This window comes from Mangifera indica, chromosome 2, assembly GCF_011075055.1.
Source record: "Mangifera indica cultivar Alphonso chromosome 2, CATAS_Mindica_2.1, whole genome shotgun sequence".
Lineage (NCBI taxonomy): Eukaryota > Viridiplantae > Streptophyta > Magnoliopsida > Sapindales > Anacardiaceae > Mangifera > Mangifera indica.
This window is the reverse complement of record NC_058138.1, coordinates 23,859,787-23,875,791: the sequence shown is the minus strand read 5'-3', so window position 1 is coordinate 23,875,791 and position 16,005 is coordinate 23,859,787. Positions and strand designations below refer to the sequence as shown.

Genomic DNA, 16,005 nt, shown 5'->3' with positions numbered 1-16,005 from the left:
ACAAAACAAACTCTTCTTTCTTACACGAGTTTGAGTTAAAATTTCCAATTAATAATAATAATCTCGTGATCCAAAGATTAATTAAATAATTAATCAATAATCAGATAATCAATGCTTTGAAACCTAGACGGGTGTTGATCCGAACAAGATCTAGGACCAGGTCCGTTGGACCCTATAAAAATTGGTTTAAAATCAACCAAACCTGAGAGATAAGAGACAACTTATTGATCACTCTCAAAATTGAATGAATAAATTTGATTTTTTTCAAACCTTGAAAATGACTTTGGGATTTTAATTTGACAAACTATAAGAACTAAGGGCATTTGATATAGGTAATAAATCTGATAATCTATTTTTTATTGTTTATATAACTTATTTACAATAATTTTATATTTTAAAGATTTTGATAATATTTTATTATCAAATTAATAAATTTGATAATTTATTTTTTATTATTTATATTACTTATTAATAAAAATTTCATAATTTAAATATTTTATTATCAAATTAAGGTGAAAAATAATATATAAATAATATAATAAAATTTTAAAAATTATTAAAATAATTTTTATCATACTACAATTTTACCCTCACTTTAAAAAATTTGAATTACAGAGATATTATCATATTCAATCAGAATAAGAAGTATACATAAACCTCTAATTGTGACTATTTTGCTCGTATAATTTTCAAGACAAAAATATCATTTCAAATAAATTACAAGCCACTCACAACACCACCCCCACCAACGCACTTCCGCAGCCCATATTTCTGCAGCACCACCACCATTGGCGTGACCACCAAGAGCTGCAAAGATCATTGGAAGAAATTGACGATACAATCTTTCACAAAATCTTTCCTGTCCGATTAACCCACTTTGGTAACTTCATCCATTTAGAATTTGTTTACCTCAAATCAATCATGGTCAAAATTATCAACAAAAGATTAGATCAAGATAATATAAGAACACCAACAAATCTTAGCCACCATCAATATGAGATATAAGACTAAAATCAATTTTATTAACTATTAAGATGAAAAAATAAGATTGAGGCCAATTCAATCGACATCTTCAAACTCTGGACTCATCCCCTACTTTTTGATTTACTACAATTTCTACCGTCGAGATACTCTTTTAACACATACCTTGATTGGCTCCTCACTTTTAATTTAGTTTAACATATTTAAATAAACTAATATGTTATTGTTCTTTCATTAATATCAATCAAATTCAATTTTAATAAAAGATTACTTAAACCAAATTCCCTTTAGGTGTATTGATTCACATGGTGGAAAAGTAGAAGTATTTAAGGGGTATTATTTTCTCCTCATACTCTAATATTCTTCTTGAGAGTTGGGACCCGGGAATGAAATTATACTGTTTCAAAAGAATATCCTTATTGGTAGAAAGCAAAAACCACAGGGGCGACAACTGAATTCCATTGTTGAAACAAGTTCATATATTTCTTCTATCCATCAATTTTGGTAGTCAAGTTTCTAATGTTTTCATATAGACCTAAGAACTTGCAAAAACAAGGGATGAGCAAACAGAAGGAAAAGAGATCATACCATGAAAAAGATTTGGATTTTTCCTACTTTTCCGAAGAAATAATCTTCTTCTTCAAGATTTTAGAGGAAGAATATGAAACAGAAACCTAGACATAATGTGTGTTCATGGTAAGGTCATCAGAATCTGCAAGCAGTTCCAGCTATGAAGTTCTCTGTAAACTTGCGAAGATGGCCATATTGTCAAGTGTTTAAGGCCCTATCTGAATATAATATCATTACACCAGCAGATAAAACTAAAATTCAATGCCAATTCATTATCGTGTAATCAACCACAATCTACCTCCTGCAAGATGACTTCAAAAGCATCTGCAGAGAGTGGTCTAGTTCCAATTTCATTGGGGCATAAAAAAACATTTTGCCCCAATTAAGTAATTTGCACCACAAATGGCAGCAATGGTATACAAACATGGGTACAAATACTGACGTGTTATCATATGATTGAGTCATTTTAAATTTAAAATAAAATAACATCTAATCATATGATGATATGTCAGCTTTTATACCCATTGTTACCATGAAAAAGATTTGGATTTTTCCTACTTTTCTGAAGAAATAATCTTGTTCCTCAAGATTTTAGAAGAAGAATATGAAACGGAAACCTAGACATAATGTGTGTTCATGGTAAGGTCATCAGAATCTGCAAGCAGTTCCAGCTATGAAGTTCTCTGAAAACTTGCGAAGATGGCCATCTTGTCATGTGTTTAAGGCCCTCTCTTAATAAAATATCATTACACCAGCAGATAAAACTAAAATTCAATGCCAATTCATTATCGTGTAATCAACCACAATCTACCTCCTGCAAGATGACTTCAAAAGCATCTGCAGAGTGTGGTTTAGTTCCAATTTCATTGGGGCATAAAAAAACATTTTGCCCCAATTAAGTAATTTGCACCACAAATGGCAACAATGGTATACAAACATGGGTGCAAATACTGACGTGTTATCATGTGATTGGGTCATTTTGAATTAAAGATAAAATAACATCTAATCAGATGATGATATGTCAGCTTTTATACCCATTGTTAGTATATGTAGTATTACTTACATGGCAATCATGTAGGAAAGGAAAAGAGAGAGACAGAAGTGAGATTTACTTCTTATGATGAATTGGCTAGAGAAAGCTTAAAATCTGTCTACAACTTTAATTCCAGCATTCTTGTCCCATTCCTCTGGGGGCGCAACAGCTGCCATGATTGTTTCCTGACCGTGCCATAGAATCTGAACACAATATTTAAAAGTTAGCTCCGTCACAAGCAATCACAAGTGTGAAAAGACAATAACCTCAATAAACGTCTATTCACAAGCTATAACAACGAACCTCAATAAAAGTCTATGCATAAAATTACCTTGTCAATGACCCCAAATTCTTTAGCTCTAGTAGAATCCATATAAAATGGTCTTTTCATCACATTTGCAACTGTCTCTTCTGACTATTGAAAGATTGTAAGACATATGATTAGTTCTAAAATTTCGACTAATTAACATTCATCCACAACAAGGTTTAAAGCAATGAACCATACATTTCCAGTATGCTTGGCCAGAAGTTTTACAAGAGTGTCCCGGTTTGTTATAGCCTGCAAAAACAATTAAGGCAGAGTGAAATTTCTGAAAACAGTCTCTTAACTATAAAACAGTTAACAAGATGCGAAGAAAATGAGCACAAAATGACTCCTAAGAGTAATCAATTTGATAGCCAAATGTGGTGAAGGATACACATGAGACAAAAGTAAATTGTGACTAAATAAAGGGAAAGAGGATTATTCTGACTCTCATAGCTGTTGACCTGTTGTACTTCATTTCTTTTATATGCAGAAAAATGGATTTTAACAGAGTAAACTAACCTCTCTGGCACGAATAAGAACATCACTAGCAGGCATCAACCCAGATGATGGGACACGAGGCTGTTGGATCATGGCTGAAATAGAGTTCATGCGATCATTTGTGATCAGACAAAGGAGCGGATAAAAGCACAAAAAGCATAGGATCACAAGTTAAACAACTAAGTAAACCTTTGGCATGAGGCATCATAAATCGTTTTCCTGGGCTTCCTGCAGCTAGCAATAGACAAGCCTGGCCTATAGCAGCTCCAACAGCAACTGTATGTATCTACAGAAGAAGAGCAAAAAAATATTTAAATCATGATTCATCCTCAGTGATGAAAACCTAATTCCTTCATGAAACTAACTGCATCATAAACTTCCAATGGGATCAAGAAAATGACCGTTTATATCTCCGTTGCATCAAACTATAAATAGATATCACAATTCTACATTAATTGCTACAATGGTCCATCCAAATAGATCACATTACATTAGCAGCATTACAAATCAATCACTTTTACCACCAGAAAGATGATGCAAATGAGAAAAATTAAACCCTTTCACAAAAGAGTAACTCACCTCATTTTTCATCTGCATCATAGCATCATAAATGGCAAAACCTTCTGTTTCCATCCCAACCTGAAAGGTAAGAATTTTGATTAAATGTCAATGTTGATAAAAGGCAAAAATTATCAATGAACACTAGTATTCAATATACAAATTTCACAAGAAACAGTGACATTTATAAAGGGTAAGTGAACATATAATCTTTCAGTTCTAAAACTAATCCAGGTGTGCCCAACATTCCCATAAAAAAGTAGGTATTGATTCAGAAAAAACAACCCAAGCCCATTTGTACAAATTATACATTGTCAGGTTATTTATCATTATATGGACAGATGTATCAGAAATATAATTCCCAACATATACAACATGTTCTCAAGCAGATCTAACAAAACAAACTTGCACAACAAGAATAGTCAAATCTATTTCTGAAAAGAACTCAAAACTCACCCAATTCATTCTTCCAGCGAAGAATGAATATAAGAAAAACATAGTGCATCAGTAAAAGCTGTGAATTACCATACCTGAATTTCAATGAGTTACATATAAACAACACCTATTTTTTATTCATATTCAATTTTAATGTAATAAACAGAAAGACAGGTTTCTAAGGATTCAGATGCAAAGCTCACCGATTCACCATCATCACGAGTTGTCCCAGTTGAATTTATGTAAACGTATATTGGTTCTTTGGGATCCATCCACTGCAAGTACATCAGCTCTGCAACAACAAGCTCTGTGACAGCAGGCACCAACTGGCAGAGATAAAACGGTTAATTTGTTGAACAGATGAGAATGAGATAATTAGGAAAAGTAATAATGAATGTTATATACCATAAAAAGTAGCATCAGAATGCAAAAACATTGACACTAGGATAGCTAGAGATAATTACAGCAAACAATTTATGACTCAGTGGATATGAAAGAAAATTGAGAGACTTTGGGTATCAAGAAGTAAATAAAAAATAAAACACAAAAATGTTAGTCAAGGGACAAATCAGCACTTCATCACAGTAACTGCACTGACCTTAAAATCTCCAAGTTGAACAAATGGTTTTATGTCAAAAGGCTTGGTCCCTTACAATGAAAATTACTCTAGTTCCCACCAAAAAATATTCAATAGGTTAACAAATCCTCTATAATTTGATAGATTCCAGCTATTTACATATATCTCTACTACAAACATTTAAGAGAACATATTAAAGTAGACCACTTACCGGCATTCCAATGTAAACTATTCTACCATGAAGAAGCAGTGAAGGCAAATCCGGTGGTGGTGTCCTTGGCCTATGTTCATTGTATGAAACCGATCTCTCCACCTAGCCCAAAGACAAATTACCATTAATAAAACAAAATAAGAAACTACAAACTTGCATCACTGTTCAGATCATAAGCAGTGACTATACAACAACTGCATCCCATTTTCAAACAGTAAAAATTGGCACATGAAACTAGTACTTGTTGACATCAAAGTGTATGTTAAATTCTGTGCAGAGATTTTATTAACCTAGTTTAAGAATAGGTTGGAAATATTGGATGTTTTGGGAAGTGTCAGAACCCACATTCCAGTTCATCTCAGACCTTGCCAAAGGTTTTTGAAATTTATTAGAAATCTCCTCACATGAAGGAGATTTGTCTATTTTCAAAACTAAAATACAGGCCAACCTCAGGGGAGATGAAATTCACATATATTTTCCTTCCTTTTTTCACTTTTTATGTAATGCTACACTTGCAAATTCTGTATGAAAATGATGTGGTAATTAATTTGACATGCTAAAATCACTAACCAAATTATCTCACAATTTATCTAGTGTTGACAAATCAATTGCAAAGCTCCTTATGGTGTAAATTTGGTAACAACATTATGAGTCTAGTATTACTTTGTCTTTTTTTTCACCTAATAAATTCATGTCAGGGCACTCAAAATCCAAACAAACAAATTTTGGCGGACAATAACAATTCTACCTTCTTCCACAGTTAACCCTACTTCACAAAACCTAGTACACTAGCAATTACAAATAACTCATGCTCAAAACAAATCCATAAGTGACAGTAGCCTAGCCAACGGTAACATAAGAAGCTAATAAAGAACTTAACATCCCGAATAAACAAATCATACCCCCATTTCTTTAAAATTAATCATAAGGGGCTTACTTTGGAAGCTCTAATAAGTATTTTCTCAAGAACACTAATCATTAGTCTTAAAAATATGTCACAAGCATCACTTAACTCTTATAATCCAGCAGAATAAACAAAAAGAGTAACACTGGATGCAGAATGGGTACAAACACGGGAATAAAAGCTAATGTGTTATCATGTGACTAGATGTTTCTTTATCTAATTTAAAATTAGCTAATCAAATGATAATATATCAGCGTCTTTACCCATGTTTGTTATTATTGTTAGTGCATGGATTATTATTACCGGCTACATTGACATATTAAACTCTACTTTCTCCTTAATTAACTAGCTCTACACCATGAACCATAGGCTTAAAATAGATTAACAATAACACAAAATTTTCAGCTAAGTAACTGCTGACACAGCTAATATATAAATGCCAATTACATCATCAACCTCAATCAAATCCACTCCATAAGCCCGGATTAAAAAGATTAACAGTTTGCAAATAAGTCCCCTTTAAGCCAAATCTCTGACTCCCAACACCTATCCATCAAAAGCATAACTTCATGGCTACCCATGTAAATAAATTGAGGGGGAGAGGGAAAAGAACCAATATCTTTAAAACTACTTGAAAGAGCTTACTTACTTGAGCAGGAGTGGCCATGAGAGTGGGCGAGTCAAAGACATCCAAATACGGCGGCGTTTCGGGGTTAACAGGACGGTTAAGAAACTTTTCAGGAGATTTGGCGGCAACAGAAGCGAGTTTGGAGAGAAAGGGGTCGTTAGGGTTGATGGGCGGTATGGGGATTTTAGCCGCGGCCTTGGCACCAATGCAAGAAGCAGCAAAGAGAGTCTTGAGTGGCCTTCTTGTGTGGCTTCTACCACAGGGAGGAAACAATTTAGAAGAAGATGAGATTGAAGTCACCATGGGAGTGAAATGAAGAAAACAAGCGGACATGGTTGGCTGATTTTGTTTGTTTTGAGGTGGTGAGGGAGGGCGATACGGTGACCGCTTTGGTTGAGAGCGTCTTGAGTTCTTTTTGGCGAAGACTGGGTTGGGCTACACTGGGATCTGTCGGATTGGGAGTGGCCAGTCTACCAGTGATTTTAATGGGCCTTGATTGTCCTGGGTTAAGCCCGGAATGATATGTTTTGATTACGGTTGTTTCAACCTGAGCTAAATTGGATCTAAAATTGACTCGAGCTCATATCTAATTCGTAACATCTAATTTAAACTCAAATTAGTGCATAGTATCATAAAAGAGTGTCGATACCACAAACAATATCATTAGAATGGTAAACACTATCACTGAAAAGATAAATCAATTGAACTATTAAATTAGAGCTTCAGGTCAAGTTCAATTCGTTAGGGTCAAATAATAGATTCAAATTGAGTCTATTTTTATAGGAATATTAGATCCACCCCTAATTACGTTTATAAATAAATCTTACTAATTTATTCATTTTAAATAATATAATAATATGTGAAGGAACAATGTGATTGTTTACTTTTTTACATATTAAAACCTCCATTAATATTAATTATTCAAAATAATGTGATATAAATTTATATATGCGATTTAATTTAAGCTAATTCAACCTTTGCTTATTCTATAAAAACAAACTCAATCCTTGGTTCGAATTTAACTCAGTTTAATCTTACCTCAAATTTCAAGCTATCAAACCAATATTCATGCATTGATACGGTGAGAATTTTCATATTAAGGAAAAGATTTAGACTTGGGTGGCATCCATTTTCTGAGATTCAATTGGATTGGGATCCATGATAAGAAAATGTATGCAAGAAGCAAATCCATTATGCATAGAATTCGTATGAACAAAGACAATATTCCATGCCAAAACATCAAACTCCAGTCCTTCTCTATATATTCCACACATACACACACAATCAGACAAACCATCCACATTAAAAAACTAATCAATGCACAGAAACATCAGATTCATGACCATCGGAAACCAGAGGCTGTGATTCAGCTACCTCATTGCTAAACACGTTAGCAATCTTCTCAGTAGGGACCAATGGCAAATAAGAGGACACTCTGTATCCCTTCTCAGCAGTGCTTAGCACCGTCTGGTTGTACTTCTCAGAACAGAAGGCGGCAGTTGGGACAACAACTTGGGCCATTTGAGGGAAGAGTGGGAGCTGGTTTAGTTTACGCCACACTGACACAGCGCATTGCTCAGCTTTTGGCTCATACTTGGAGTAGAGCTCCTTGGCTGCTGGCTCATACTTGGTGTAAACAGATTTTGCGATTCCTGAAGCTGTGTCAACCACACCAGCACGTTTCACTTCAGAAGCCACTGATCGAGCCACCACTGGAGCCTGTTGAGCTGCAGAGAGGGCCTGAGTGGGGACTTGCTTGAGGACTGGAGGCACATGGCTGTCAAGCTTGGTCACAGACTCATCGACCTGCATGAGCTCATATTTATAGGCAAAACACTTTCAAAATGTTGTCACAGGTCAGAAATAAGATGCTATGACCTAAAACTCGTCATAAACAAGCCAATCAGCGAATGATTGATTATAAAATTAATCGAATCCAATGCAACAAAAATACTTACCTTGCTATCAACATACTTGAGGAATTCCATTGGGACTGCATGGAACTTATCATAAACGGGTCCAACCACATTTTTAAGCGTTCCCTCAACAGTCTCCAGACCAGGTTTCAATGGCCCGGATTTCTCCTTAGCATAAACATAGAGGTTTGTGAAGCACATCAATGTGTGAAGTGTAGCCACTTGCACAAACTCCAAATATTTCAGCTTCTGCTGCTCCTCCGCAGTCTACAAACATATCAATTGCATAAACTCAGCGTCAGCTTTGAAGGATTCATTCAAAACTCTATAGAACCTACAAAACATAAAGACAAGCCCTCTGTTGTTTCACAAAAAAGTTTATCAACTTTTCTAGCATAAGGGAAACCAGTGGTAGAGGGAGAGGTGATCATATGGGGGCAGCTGACCCCCTTGACTTTGAAATCAATTAAATCCCTAAAATTTTACTTGTCCCTAGATTTCATTATTTCTTCCTAATCTCGTATAGCTTACTGTTATATAAATTTTTACCCTTTTTAAGTTTAATTTTTGGCTTCAAAGCTGAGGCAAACCAAAGGTTCAAATTCTCTGTTTGGTTTTGGGGAATCGTTATACAAGCTAATAAACAAATAAGATCACCAAAAGCTGCAAAAGTTCCCGTACAGAAGTTCTATTATTAGATTTCACAAGGCAAAATCAAATTTATATTCTGTTTGGTTTCAGGGAATTCTATATACAAAGAAAAGCTTATAACTTCCAGTTTGTTTTCAGGGAAAATTTTTCAATAAGAAAAAAAAAAGCCAGAATTATTTCTTTCAACCTTTTTCCAGATGAAAAGCAAATAAAACGCTTATCTTTCTGTTTGGCTGCAGAGAAAACTACATAAAATCATCAATCAAAATAAACAATGACCCAAAGAAATGAAAAAAAAATAACAACTTCGAAATTAAAATTAACGAAATTTCTAGCGTAAACCAAAGACCGCATATAACTTTCTGTTTGTTTTCAGGAAAACTTCGTAACATAAAAAAAAAAACAAATAAAAACCCAAGTTCAGAAAGGGATCATAGAACTTGAAACATAAAAAAAAAAAAAAAAAAGCAAACACATGACCATTTCTTTCAACTTTCACATAGAAATTTACGAACTTTATGATGTCAACCAAACCAAAAATCATAACTTTCTCTTTGCTTTCCAAAAAAACTTAATAAAAAAACCAACCCCCTGATCACTCACCATGGCTGGTTGCGCATCAGTGTTGCCTTCCTGTGCCATCTCAAAAAAGACGTCGTCAATCAAAGAACGGAACTTGTTCGAAGAAACTATAGATGTTGTTGATGGGTTCCTAGATACTAACGAAACTTAGTATTTATAGGGAAAAAAAAAAAAAGAAAATCCTGAAACAAAACCGGGTGTAAACGTAGGCTGGTTGTGAAAACGGCTGTTTTTGACACGTGGCCGCGTGTTAACGGTGGGGTTTGCCCACCGGCAACGCTGATTCGTTGACTACTTAAAAGGCAAGTTACTTATACGCTAAGCATTAAGATAGTATTACAATTAATTAAAATTTTATTTTTTGGTAAGTTACAATTAATTAAATTAATATCATAAATCCTAACCATTAACAGGTACAAATGAACGTGAAAATTGCGAATTAATAATTTCTGAAATAAATATTAAATAAACGATTAAATAATTCACTTGAATAATTTGCTAGTTTATGGTATGTTCGTGCGTATTATAAAAAATTCTTATAAAGATAAATTAATTGGTTATTATTTTATCTAATAAAAAAATAATCAAATAAAATAATCTCATTGAGGGGTGATTACATTATTCATCAATTTCGTATGTTGTTATCAATATTATATGATACAATTTAAAATTTATGTAGACTCAATTAATGACATAGTTATATTCGATTTTGGTTAATTTTAAATAATATTTAATTTTAGTTTAATCTAATCTAAAAGAGTTAATTCAAGATTAACGAATAAATATTTGAGTCATGTTAAAAAATAATTTAATTTTAGATTTGATTTAAATTAGCTTAAATTTGATTTTTATTATTAAAATAAACCAAATTTTTTGTTAGAATTTGATTTTTTTAAATTCAAATTCAAATTTAAATAAGTCAAATCGAATTTAACCCTATTAAGGGATATTACACAATTGAAATAAATTATTTTACATGATTTATTTTATTAATCATAACATTAATCAAACTTAAAACTCTTCACCCTAAATTTATAATCATCACGTTGTTTATTGGTTGTGGATTCAGAAGTACCAAGAATAGATTGTTGAATGCTATTTATGAGACAAATTTAAGGCCCATCTTTTTATGGGCCTTGCAATTTGATTTCAGGCCCAACTCTTATTAGCTGGGGTGGCTATAGAGTAAAAACTAGACTTAGTTTATTTTATTTTATTATTATTATTTTTTAACATTAGCAATGTTGAAAGGGAAAGATTTTCCCATCCGATCACATTGAAAGTAACGAATTAGAGTCGACAAAAATACGGTGAAATAATAATTTATAAAAAAGAAGTATTATTTGTATATTATTTTTAGTATAAAGATGTTATATCATTATATGATAAATTTTTATTTTATTTTTAATTTAAAATCATTAAATTATACAATAATATATCATTTAAATATTTAATTAAATACTTAAAACTAAATTTAAATTGTTTGATTAATTTATAAATCCCACGACAAATTTTAGTTGAAACGGCATGAACAACTCAAATCCTCATTTGTCCTCTCAAATCATTTGGGTGAAGGAGATTAATTAATAATTGAATATATAAGGAGTAGGTCCCTAAACATAAATTTATTTTATATTTAGCACAAAATTCCACATCTTACTTTACACTATTTTTCTCCATTTTACCAATAGCATATCTTGGAAGTTGCTTTATATTAAATAATGAGAAATTCCCTTTTCCCACCCATAAATTTGAATAAATCACAAGTTTTGACCTCATGAATTTTAAGATGTGATAGGGTGATACAAAATAGTACAAATAAATTGATGTGTTATCCTATAATCTAATTATTTAATTTATATCTAACTAAATATTATATAATGGCTAATTTCTTAAACTTGGGTAAATGACAATTTTGACCCCATGAACTAATTTTTGGCCTAAAAAATTTATAAAATCTCTTAGAATATGCTTTTAAAGCCCACTCTCTCATTTTAAGACATGAGTAAATGAGCAATCAATTGAACATTGAAATTTGAAACTTTCTTTCACAGAAGAAGGAAGAGAATGTGGCAAGAGCAAAGGTAAAGGCAAGATCTTGGAGGGCCCCTTTGCATAAATAAGTAAGATTAAAGTTTCATGGGCATCTGTTTTGTGCAATGCTACATGAGGGTGCACAGGTGGTGAAATGAACCCATTATTAGCTATCAGTATGTCACCTATAGAATTCAAAACAAAGGACTGTGATAACGTGAACTTCAATAAATTTTGAAACCCTAGTTAGAATGTTTCAATCAATCATGCACTTTCATGTGAGGGACTTTAATATGGTGGAAAATCAAATGGATGAAAGCTTCCACGCCAACCTTTGTGATTTTACCATCTAGATTATAACAACTTTAATACGAAGGCAAGACTTATGATGTAACGATTTTATTATTAACTAAATTTAATAGGTAACGAAAAGATAGAGAAGTTTTCGACATAATAGCTATTACGTCGAATTCAAAAAGTATTTATTTTATATATGAATTTGCCAACTACGGTTTATACATACCAGTTGTATTAACATATATGTATATTAAAAAAAAAAAGACAAAAAATGTGCCATGAAACTAAAGATAGAATAAATAAATTTTCATTTATTTTATAATCTTTTTATTATTCATAATGAAATTTTTTCCGTCTTTATCTCGTGATTTTTCTTATAAATCTTATTTTTTATTTGCATTATAAATGTTTCCTTACCTTAATTGTTAAGATAGATAAGATTGCAAAACATAAGATGCCGCAAAAACAATTAATGGACATATATATTATTTCAACAAACCAACGTGCAAGCAATCAATCCAATGAGGGCATGCCACTTGTGCAAATTAGACAGGTGGGTGGGTAGATAATCAAATCCTCATCCCCAAACTAATGATGTGTAAGTTAATGAAGGAAGAATTTAGTTTAGTCTCCATCCAAGCAAGAATATTAGGATTGTTAGAATGTCGTCATTGATCTTGATAAACAAGAAAGGTAAGAATTGGTTGCTTGTCTTCTAGAAGAAAAAAGCGCAATTCCCGGGGAGGGAGAACAATGAGAACAAGAATAATATGGCAATAGTAAGCAAGCAACTTTATTTGCATTTCCATGAAGTTTGAATGAGTTATTCATTTCCCTTTTGCCTCAAAAGAATAGATGATACTTTTATTATCAACTTTTGTATGGTATTCTTATAATATAAATACAAATGTCTACTGGTCTACCTTTTCAAATACATGACAACTCACATCCGCTGTTTTAAACCCAAATCATTGCTCCCGTTAGTTCAATCCAACCGACAATCAATGTTACATCCTAATTAGGTCAAGACCAATTTGGATTTGCCCACACCACAACCCCAAACCCCCATCTAAAGTTAAAAAAACTCTAATCTTGATTAGATAGATTAAATTTTGAACCCACCACACCCCCTTTTTTGTCATTCAAACAACCACTCTCCCTTTCACATTTTAACTGTTCATATTCTTGCTTTTACTTTTACCTATAAGGATTTTCATCGAGAAAATTGTGCCCATTACACCAAAATAATGCATTCAATTCAAAATAGGAGAAGCCTCAAACAAGAAAATAAAAAATAAAAAATGTAAATTGCACAAATAATTTCAATGAAATTCCAGTAAAATGCAGAAAAAAAATAAAACCCAAAATGCAGTATTGTTGCATGCATTACTAATTATGAAAATTCATAACTATTAGAGATCTCTCTTCATACAACAGTAAATAAAAAATCAGAAATAAAAAACCATGAGAAAGAAAGAAAGAAAGAAAGAAAAAGAATAATTAGAATTAATATCTTTTACAAGAGACATCCAATCCAAACGTACATTGAGAAAATGGACCAACATTATTTTTCTGCTAACGATAAAGCCCCTAAATTTCCAAGTATAACATCACACCCCCATTTTATAAAAATAAAATTAAAAATTTGAAACTCAACTCAACTCCTGCAACGTGTAATGGTGCTGCAGCCACGGTTGTAAGGGTTAGCCTGGCCGCCATTCTGGCAGTTGTAGTAGGAGGCGCCGCGCCGGGAGCAGGGCACAGTGTTCCTCTGCAGCGCACCGTAGCTGATGTAGTTGCTTGTGGCTAAAATGCGCCGGTTGGTCTCTGAGTCCAGTTCAAACTCGCCTTCCTCCTCTTCGCCCACCAACGATGATCCAGTGGGTAGCCATCCCAGGTTGAGGTGGTGATCCCCGCTCGCATCAACGGCGGACAACGGGGCGCTCATCATGAAGATCATCATCAAAGAAGAAATCGCGAGAACAAGCGCACATGAATTGACCAAGTTCACCATTTTCTTCAAGCTTCTCTTTCTTTCTGTCTTTCTCTTTGATTGCAGAGATGGAAGAGAGATGGTTTGGTTTGGTTTGATTTGAAGACAGACAAGGGTGGCCTAGTTGGGACTTATACCTGGGCATCTGTGTGTTTGAAGGTATTTGGCCTTCTTTTTCAGTTATATTACAAGAATGCCATTATTGAGGGGCTTGGAAATTGGGATATCGACTCGGTGGGGTGGGGAACCACCAATTTACTGGAATGATTGGATTTTATTGACTTGTGGTAACACGATATTAATAGGCTTGCATTTTCAAGGTATGCAACGTAATTAGGGGCGGGCGGAGAAAAGTTACAAAATATTCATTATAATCTTTATCTCCTAGTAGTCCTTAACAAGAAATTAATTATATAAAAAGATGGCGTGACATTGGTACAACATTTAAAACATTAATTTCATGTGCATTCCATTCATTCTTTCTAGAATTATTGTTCTGCATTTCCATCATGCAGTAAAAGACACATCCGTAAATAAAAACAGTCAGAATATTTGTTTAAACTTAAATCGATCATAATCATACTCAGTAAAAATATTAAATTTAGTGATTAATTTTATAATTATTATATCAAATATTATTTAGATATCTTTAATTTCAAATGTATTTAATGAATTCCATCTGTGTGAATGACTTCCCTCCGTTTGCCCAATGCAAAAAGCATGACTGCGGCGTTGTGGGGTGAAAACTGCTACTTATTACTTTTGAATAAGAATGTGTTACTTGTGAAATCCATGGGAAGCCAAGGCCCACACAAAAGTAGCAAACAAGTAATTTTAGATGAAAGTAAAGGGTATAATTGTAATTGTAGTTTAGGCACACTAGTTGACTAGTTATATCACTGTACCTTTCCCTGACATGGTTGGTATAAGAAAATTTAAAAAAAAAACACAAAGAAAAGAAGAGAAAAAGAAAGACGGCATTAGGGTTAGCACCTATTCCTATGTCCGTCCAAAGAATCTCTTAAAGGAAACACCTTTTCTCTTTCCCATCTGGTTAAATTAGCTTTAACTCCGTTTATGTCACCGTTCTTTAACGGCGCCGTTTGTCTATTAACAACAGTCATATGAACAAAATCCTCTTAATCGGAATTATCTTTGTGAAAAAGTTTTCTAATATGTTAGGCATAACATTACCGGATATTTACAACTGATAGTAATTATAGAAAACAATAAGCAATCTCAAAAGTCACTCAAAAATAAGTTTATATATAAATTATTAATTATTTTTTTGGTCACACATCTAAAATCAAATTCAATGTGAACAAATTAAATTTGAATTAGTTAAATTATTTTTAAGCTAAATTTATATCGTAAATCATTATATTGAATCAAGATTTGTTTGAATTCAATTTAGATTGAATCTAGCATTTCTCCTACCTAGGTTAAAAAACAAAAAGGTTCTAACGGAAGGATTCAAGAGGGAATGACGGAATTAGGCTCAAGAAGAAGATTGAAACAGACGCCGGCGTCACATGCACGTAGCCGTTACAAAGGTGGGGCCCAACACAGATCACCAGACGGTGTATGCGCGTTCCAAAATCAATCCTCTCTCCTATAGCCAGCCAGGCCAGCTGTATGTAAACAGTCTTTTTCCACATAATCTTTTCCTAAATATATATATAATATTTAAAATGAGAGGGCAGAATTGTGCCTGTACCTGATAAGTCCAAATCGTGCTCACCAGTAACCATCACTGCTTCAGAATTTAAACGCTCTTAATTTTTTTTAGTTTACCTTTTTGACTCGCAGATCTGACAACTGGTACCCTTG

The 16,005-nt window shown here is 33.2% G+C and overlaps 3 protein-coding genes across 13 annotated transcripts; all 3 read right to left on the bottom strand.

Moving 5' to 3' along the window:
* Positions 1-594: 594 nt before the first annotated feature.
* LOC123209603 (ATP-dependent Clp protease proteolytic subunit-related protein 3, chloroplastic-like) lies at positions 595-7,140 on the bottom strand. Of its 11 annotated transcripts, none has more exons than XR_006501092.1 (11): positions 6,724-7,140; positions 5,171-5,272; positions 4,586-4,708; positions 3,969-4,028; positions 3,579-3,675; positions 3,411-3,484; positions 3,090-3,143; positions 2,916-2,999; positions 2,664-2,787; positions 1,570-1,693; positions 595-909 (listed from the first exon to the last, which is right to left on the bottom strand). XR_006501092.1 is itself a non-coding variant. In XM_044627714.1 (10 exons), the coding sequence occupies exons 1-9, from the start codon at positions 7,033-7,035 to the stop codon at positions 2,692-2,694; spliced, it is 1,002 nt and encodes a 333-aa protein (XP_044483649.1). In that variant the 5' UTR covers positions 7,036-7,140; the 3' UTR covers positions 595-884; positions 2,664-2,691. The 11 variants fall into 11 exon arrangements, 7 of the variants coding, with proteins under 7 accessions (XP_044483649.1, XP_044483651.1, XP_044483647.1 ...); XR_006501094.1 differs by having other exon boundaries at positions 595-807; XR_006501093.1 differs by having other exon boundaries at positions 1,570-1,655.
* Positions 7,141-7,876: 736 nt separating this feature from the next.
* On the bottom strand, positions 7,877-10,029 carry LOC123208324 (REF/SRPP-like protein At3g05500). The gene is made up of 3 exons (XM_044625766.1): positions 9,873-10,029; positions 8,661-8,885; positions 7,877-8,508 (listed from the first exon to the last, which is right to left on the bottom strand). The coding sequence occupies exons 1-3, from the start codon at positions 9,909-9,911 to the stop codon at positions 8,017-8,019; spliced, it is 756 nt and encodes a 251-aa protein (XP_044481701.1). The 5' UTR covers positions 9,912-10,029; the 3' UTR covers positions 7,877-8,016.
* A 3,637-nt stretch (positions 10,030-13,666) lies between these two features.
* On the bottom strand, positions 13,667-14,295 carry LOC123208325 (rapid alkalinization factor). The gene has a single exon (XM_044625767.1). It carries the CDS (start codon positions 14,194-14,196, stop codon positions 13,840-13,842), a length of 357 nt encoding a protein of 118 aa, XP_044481702.1. The 5' UTR covers positions 14,197-14,295; the 3' UTR covers positions 13,667-13,839.
* Between the last annotated feature and the right edge of the window lie 1,710 nt (positions 14,296-16,005).

Excerpts from the sequence above, each read along its gene's own strand:
- LOC123208325 (XM_044625767.1), bottom strand. The coding sequence starts at position 14,196 with ATGGTGAACTTGGTCAATTCATGTGCGCTTGTTCTCGCGATTTCTTCT.
- LOC123208324 (XM_044625766.1), bottom strand. The coding sequence starts at position 9,911 with ATGGCACAGGAAGGCAACACTGATGCGCAACCAGCCATG. Across the intron at positions 8,886-9,872 it reads CTGATGCGCAACCAGCCATG|ACTGCGGAGGAGCAGCAGAA; the intron begins GTGAGTGATCAG and ends ATATGTTTGTAG. Across the intron at positions 8,509-8,660 it reads TCAAGTATGTTGATAGCAAG|GTCGATGAGTCTGTGACCAA; the intron begins GTAAGTATTTTT and ends GAGCTCATGCAG.
- LOC123209603 (XM_044627714.1), bottom strand. The coding sequence starts at position 7,035 with ATGTCCGCTTGTTTTCTTCATTTCACTCCCATGGTGACTTCAATCTCA. Across the intron at positions 3,000-3,089 it reads TGGCCAAGCATACTGGAAAT|TCAGAAGAGACAGTTGCAAA; the intron begins GTATGGTTCATT and ends ATCTTTCAATAG. Across the intron at positions 2,788-2,915 it reads AATTTGGGGTCATTGACAAG|ATTCTATGGCACGGTCAGGA; the intron begins GTAATTTTATGC and ends TATTGTGTTCAG.